Source organism: Gekko japonicus, unplaced genomic scaffold (genome assembly GCF_001447785.1).
Source record: "Gekko japonicus isolate JY-2015 unplaced genomic scaffold, Gekko_japonicus_V1.1 scaffold761, whole genome shotgun sequence".
In the NCBI taxonomy this organism is placed as follows: domain Eukaryota; kingdom Metazoa; phylum Chordata; class Lepidosauria; order Squamata; family Gekkonidae; genus Gekko; species Gekko japonicus.
In genome coordinates, this window is record NW_015177030.1 from 527,021 (window position 1) to 533,891 (window position 6,871).

The window sequence follows — 6,871 nt, forward strand, 5'->3', positions numbered from 1 at the left end:
CCCAATAGCTAGCAATCCAAAACAGTCCAGTGGAGCCTGAGCGGTGGGTGTTGCCTTCTGACACACTTCCGGTGATGTCAGGGGGTGTGGCATATGCAAATGAGTTATGCAAATGAGTTATGCTAATGAGCTCCTGCATCTCTTTTTCTACGAAATGACCCCTGGTCAGACCCAGGCAAACCATCCCAGGGCACAGCTGCACAGCACCCATCATCCCTTGTCCAGTGGTGCCAGATGTTGCTGCCCAGGGGCAGGGGGTTGGAGCCACAACTGCAGTCCCTTCGGGGGGGTCTCTATAGCTGCAGGGGCATCAACAACGCAGCCCCCCACCCAAAGCTGCAGCTGAGCAACCCCTGGGAGAGGAATCGGGGGCGGTGGGGGTGCTACGCCCACATTGTTTGGCAGAGCTGCAACGGGTCAAAAAAGGTCACAGCAGAGGCAAGAAGATGTAAAAATAAAGACAAAGATTTTATCCAGCTCTTATTTTCAAGTTCTGTGCATGAATGTTGTGGCACTTTGAATCCGCAAAGGGCTTTGGTGATCTGGGCATGTTTGCCACAAAGGCTGAGCAGGAACCATGTTAAAAATGAATTAAACAGAACAGATCCATTTATTGTACAAGGCACTTCCAATACAAGTTAAAAACATAGGCCTTGAATTTAGTTTTTGGACTGAAAGTCACTCGCCTAAGTAGTCCTCATTAAATAAAACAAATCACTATCTACAGTCACAAGAAACAGGACCAGACGTGTTTCGGCCCAAGGGGCCTTCTTTAGTGGGTCACTGATACACAGATACACGTGCACAACCAAGGCAAGAACACGGTTGGCGTAATAAAGCCAAAAGAGGCGTTGACTGATTCGTGCACATTTTATGTTGTGTGGCCGGCCAACGGTGCCATTGTCAGGACGATGGCCCTTGTTCCACGATTTCTGCGGTGACACATAAACATGTACGGTCGTGAATGATATCGAATTTTGGCAGTTCGTTCCTTGGTGGTGCGTATGTATACATCAAGCATTCTGCACACGTTCAGAAGCAGACGGCTGCATTTGCGCTACTGCATCACATGCTCAAGGCTGCACCCACAGTGGAAAACAGGTTTGTGGGCGACCCCTGGCCACCAGCAGAGCGCAACGTGGTCTCCCCCCCCCCATGTCTCCAAGCTCCCCCCACCTGCCTATCCAGGGCCGTGACTCCAGGAGGAGGACTGCTCCACCCCCACCCCCCACAGCCCCAGCCCTCATGGCCCACCTCGTTGGTGTTCCATCGCAGCCGCTCCGTGGGCAGAGCTGGGCACTTGGGCACACAATCCACCAGCTTCTTGGGCAGGAAAACCTTCAGGTGGTGGCTGTTCTCTGGGAGGAGAAGAGAAGGGCGGAGAGTGAGAGGGAGTGGGAGGCAGGCACCCACCCGGGAGGCTCTCTGGGAAGGGCTCCGGGGGTGGGGGGGTGACCCTCCACATCACCCGCTGCCTGGTCCTTCTCACTGGAGACGCCGGGGGAGAGTGGAACTGTGACTTTCTGCCTGCAAAGCAGAGGCTCCACCCAGCCCTTTGCCTGGCAGCGGCTCTCCAAAACACTGGGCACCCGGAGGCCTTTCCCAGCAACTCACCGCCACTGCACACACCAAGACTTGAACCCAGGACCTCCTGCAGGCAAAGCTGGACCTCCCCCAGAGAGGCTTGGCAAACCTTCACCCCTTTGCCCTCTGCCACTTCCCCCGCCTAAATCTCCTGGCGGGTATTAGTGTCAGGGGGGGGGCTGCCTCTTTCCCCCAGGGACAAAGGGGGGGGGCAACTGAGATGTGGGAAACAGTGCAGAGAGAAAAGGGTTAACACCCCCCCTCCCCATCTTCAGGGCAGCCCTGGGGAGCTGCAGCTGCAGGACTTCCGGGGGGTGGGGTGGGGGGGGCGTTTCCTCACAAGTTCCATCTCCTTTGAGCCTCTCCCCATCTCCCCCCCCCCCCATGCAGGATGCCAAAGTGAGGAAATGCAGAGAGGGCGAGGGTGGCACCCCCCACTTCAGACTGCTGCCAGGGGTGGGGGACCAACTCTGGCACCCTTCCCCCATGTGGCAATGCTGAGCGCCTCCCCCCACGAAGAAACCTAGCAGATCAGGGAGGGGCTCGAGTCCAGCCTCCCCCCTTGTGAATACGTATAAAAACCTTTATTCCATTCAGATCCGGTCTTTCTCCCCCGCCGTGACTCAGAGTGTCTCACGTCCTTTCCCTCTCCTCCGTTTTATCACCACAACAACCCTGTGAGGTAGGTCGGGTGGAAAGTCTGTGTGACCAGGCCAAGGTCACCCAGCGAGTTGCCCTGACAGAGTCGGGATCTGAACCCGGGCCCCTCAAAGCCTCCTCTGGCACGCCAAGCACTGTACCACACCAGCGGTATTCTATGCAGAAAGCATTTTGCTTTTAAGCATGGGGGCACATCGAAAAATTAGTATTTATTTAAAATATTCACATCCCCCACCTTCCCTTCCAGAGCTCAAGGCAGCCAGTCTGCTCGACTGGAGTCCAGGAGCTCCTTGGAAGCCAGCAAGATTTTCGGGGTGCGCACTTTCAAGGCGCAAAGCCCCCTTTGTCAGATACGAGCCAGAACGGAGACCCCTGAGCCCTTCTATGGCTTAAGGGCGGAGGTGGGAGGGCACCTAACGTGAACCCCACCCTCACTGTGAAGTGCGGCCGCCTCTCCGACCGCATCTTGACCCCCACCAAGTTCTGGTTCGGATCGCGCCCTCCGGGGTCCTCTGCGGAATGGCACCGATTCACGGGCTTTGTCCTGGGAACTGCCAAGTTATGTTCTTGGCCAGAGAGGCCCCCAAAGCCACACACAAGGGCAACCGGAGAACCTACAAGCTGCAATAAGAAGGCCGTTGAGTGCATCTGAGGGCCAGAACCCCAAGGAGCAGTGGACCGAACAAAACGGACATCCAGCAGGCTGCCCACCCCGCGCCCCACACACACCGGCCGAGTTCTGTTAACAAACACAGTGGCCCGGAGAAGCCGTTTTGCACACAGAGCCTTTCTGCTGGTGTCCAACTGATACCTGTGGAGGACCACAGCCGGCACCCCCGGGGCCTGGGCACTGCTGCTGAGCTGGCCCCACGGCCCCCACATCACCCCTAAAGGGCTCCTGCTTGCACAGAGGGGACAGCGGGTCAGGAGGCCGCCTCCCCACAGCGGCTTCTGCAGACAGCAGAGTGGAATGGCGGAGGGGTGGGGCTGTCGCTGCACCCGCCTGGCATGCGAGAAGGCCCCCGGTTCCACCCCTGGCAGTGCCAGTCCAAGGGCCCAGGGGACGGACCTTGGCCGGAGACCCGGAGAGCTGCTGCCAGGCAGAGTGACCTGGCTAGACCAAGGGGTGTGTTGGGGGAGGGAGCAGGGTAGGCAGCATCAGGTGGGGACCAGCTGCTGGGGACAGAGCCTCGAGGACTCCCGGGGGGCTCGGTGTGTGCCGTGGGGTCTACAGCAGGGGTGGCCAAAACTGCTCAACGTAAGAGCCATGCGGAATAAACGTCAGGTGTTTGAAAGCCACAAGACATGAACAAATATCACACACATGTTTTTATTGGACAATAGGCAGATTTGCTTATGAGACCGCCAAAATAAAACAAAAGGGGTAAAAATAGATCAATACATCGAAAGCATTATTATTATATTGATAATATTTGTCCAATGATATTTGTAGGCTTGGGGGGGGCTTAGTGAACGCACTTTCTCTGCTCCCCCCTGCCTCAAGCCTACCCAGGGAGGGGAAGACTGGCTGGGGAAGGGGAGACCGGTCAGGGAGGCCTGCCTCCCCTTCGCTTCCCCAGCGGCCCTGCCGGGAGCCACAAAATATGCATGGAAGAGCCACATGTGGTTCCCGAGCCACAGTTTGGCCACCCCTGGACTACCAAATCAGACTAGAATCTGGGAGGCCTGAGTTCGAATTACTGCTTCTGCCTTGGAAGCTCGCTGGGTGACTCTGGGGCAGTCACACCCTCTCAGCCTCTCCTATGCCACAGGGTTGTTGTGAGGATAAAATGGAAGAGAATAGAAGGATGTCAACTGCGCTGGGTTCCCACTGGGGAGAAAGGGGGGGGGAGGTACAAATGAAGCAACTAAAAAAAATAAACATTGTTTAGACGTGGCAAAGGTGTCTTCTTCTGTTGTCCTCCAGGACAGCCACAAGACGATCGGGGACAGGAACCAAGCCATGCGCCCTGTATGCCGGCCCTCGTGATGGGGGGGGCAGAATAAACCCCCCAGGCAGGAAACCCGGGGTCCTACTCACCAGATACCCCTGTGGTTTCCTTGTTCATCTTTGGGATTCTGCGTCGTGACACTGTTAGAGTTCTTGGCCGGGAGGGCTCAGGTCCGGACATGGGAAGATTGGGATGGGACCTGGAGACGGAGGGGGCGGGGCGGGGGACAGGAAGAGGAGGAGGAATGGAAGGAAGTGATTGGCACACGGGGCCTCCCCGAGGCCTCCTGTGCCCCCCAGGATCCCTGTGAGCTACCCCCTCCTCTTTCCCACCTGGCTCCAACCCCACTCTCCACGGCCGGTTTCTTCCCTTCCCCAGCGGCCTGCCACCCCGACACAACCCCCCCCCACACACACACAGCCCACTCTTTGTGCACCAAGAGCCCAGGAGCCCCAGACAGGCCGGCCAACAGCATCCCCAGGGCAGAGTCTTTCAGGGGGCCACACACACAAAGGCCCCGTCACGTGCCTGATGGCGGAAGACCCTGCCTGGGCACAGAGGTATTGATTCCTAGACGGACGGATGGCCTCAGTATGAAGGCGGAGGGGGGGTGCTGGAGAGGCACAGCCCACTGCCCGTCTGTGACCCCTCCCGTTCCTTGCAGCTGGTAGCTCAGAGGTCGCTTCTCAAGGGGCCGTGCAGGTCGAGAAAGAGGTCCTTTTCTCCCTTTCTCGCAATACAAGAACTCCTTGTGAGCACTCAATGAAATTGCTGAGCAGTCGGGGTATAATGGATAAAAGGAAGTCCTTCTTCACCCAAAGAGTGATTAACACACGGAATTCACTGCCACAGGAGGAGGTGGCGGCGGCGGCTAACAAGCATGGACGGCTTCAAAGGGGAATTAGATAAACATATGGAGCAGAGGTCCCTCAGTGGCTATGAGACACAAGGTATAGATAGGAGCTCTCTGTCTGGGGCAAGGGATGCTCTGTCTTCTTGGTGCTTGGGGGGGGGGCAACAGTGGGAGGGCTTCTAGTGTCCTGGCCCCACTGCTGGACCTCCTGATGGCGCCTGGTGTTTTTGGCCCCTGTGTGACACAGAAGAGTGTTGGACTGGAGGGGCCACTGGCCTGATCCAGCATTGGCTTCTCTGCTGTTCTTATGCCAGCAAGTCCTTCGGGAACAGAGGGAGGCAAATTGACACTCTGGGTGCCAGGCGCTCGAGTGGGTGCTGGTGGGGGCCTGAGCTCCACCCCTTCTCTTGGAGGGTGCCGGCTAGCTAGCCCCACTCCGCTACGGCTTCCAGCCCAGGTACGCAGTGGAAAGGGCCGCCGTGGCTGCCCACCTGTCCTAGGGGGAGGCGGCACAGTGAGGCTCCGCCGAGTCTCTTGGCAGCGCCTGACTCCATCGGCCAGAGCCTCCGCCTGGGCTACTTGCTTGGGACGGGGCGCCACGCTCCGCTGGCTCTGCTCTTGCCTGTCGAGCAGGTTCTAGAAGAAGCGGGTGCTGCCGGACTCTGGCTCCGCTCTGTGGCATTCATGCCCAGGGCCTCCTGGGGGCTCGCTTTTGTCCCCCCACCCCTGCGCTACTTCACGCCTGCAGGAAATCCCTCGGTGAGACCACTGGGGTGAGATATCAAGGGGATACCAGTCTCCCAGTGACCCACAACTCTGCACTCTCTCTTTCGTCCACGCCTGGGGAAGCCGTAGACATTCCCAAGAGGGTTGGAGGAGAGCTAATAAACTGAAACTCAATCCAGACGAGACAGGGGATCTGCCGGCAGGCCATCTATGCCAGGAGGGTGGGGACTGCCCTCTGGCGAATGAGGTCCCACTGCCCCTCACAGCTTGGGAGGGGGGTGACTAGAAGCCGCTCAGAGGCGGGGTGCCCATGGGTGGCACTCGGCCCTTCTGGCCAGTTTCAGCCAGGATGGCAGCTGCATCCGTTTCTGGACACGGGTCATCTGGCTGCTGTGATGCACACTCTGATCGCAACCAGTCTGGACTAACCCTCGCGTCTCCCACAAAGAGCCTCTGAAGGCTGCCTGGGAACCTTGTCCAGAACCCAGAGTCACCCTTGGTGGTGTCTTCCCCCAGGCCCCGTGCAGAGTGCCGGCTTTCACCGACCACGTCCAGGACCACGGGCGACTGGGCAAACCTGCCCCTCAGCACAGAAGGTCTGCCTCACGGGCCTCTCTCCCTGGGGGCCCTGGGGACCCCGGAGAGAGAGCCCTGGCCCTGGCAGTGCCCGGTGCCTTAACCCTGCCCGGTGTGGCTCATCTCTGCTGCCCGTGTGCCGGGTGCGATCTGCTTCCTCCACCAGGAACTCTCTGGGGCTGTCTCCCTCCGGCAGCCGTCGGGATTCTCGCTGGAGAGGGTCTCCTGGAGAGGGTCTCCAGGTCAACGGAGGGTGCAGCACGCAGGGACCGACCGGGAGGCAAGCAGAGGGACCCACCGTGCCCGGCCTTGGCTTGCCCTACAACCCCTCTGCCCATCAGCCCGCTGGCGAGGGCCGGGCCCCTTCGTGCCCCCGTCCAGAGCCAGGCAGCTTCTGCCAGGAGACGCCCCCCCCCCGCGCAGGACTCTTCTTCTGTCTGCTGCAGCGACCGGACCCACGGCGGGGGTGGGCGGGTGGGGGGTGGTCCGCACCAGAGAAGAGGGTCTGCCCCCCCCAACC

The 6,871-nt window shown here is 59.1% G+C and overlaps 1 protein-coding gene across 1 annotated transcript in view; it reads right to left on the reverse strand.

Moving 5' to 3' along the window:
• CAMTA2 (calmodulin binding transcription activator 2) overlaps positions 1-4,395 on the reverse strand; it is a 42,323-nt gene extending 37,928 nt beyond the window's left edge. Inside the window, exons 1-2 of the mRNA XM_015427915.1 lie at positions 4,286-4,395; positions 1,255-1,358 (exon numbers count right to left, since the gene is read on the reverse strand). Of these exons, the coding sequence (XP_015283401.1) occupies positions 1,255-1,358; positions 4,286-4,376 (195 nt within the window). The 5' untranslated portion in view covers positions 4,377-4,395. The remainder of the gene's footprint in view (positions 1-1,254; positions 1,359-4,285) is intronic.
• Between the last annotated feature and the right edge of the window lie 2,476 nt (positions 4,396-6,871).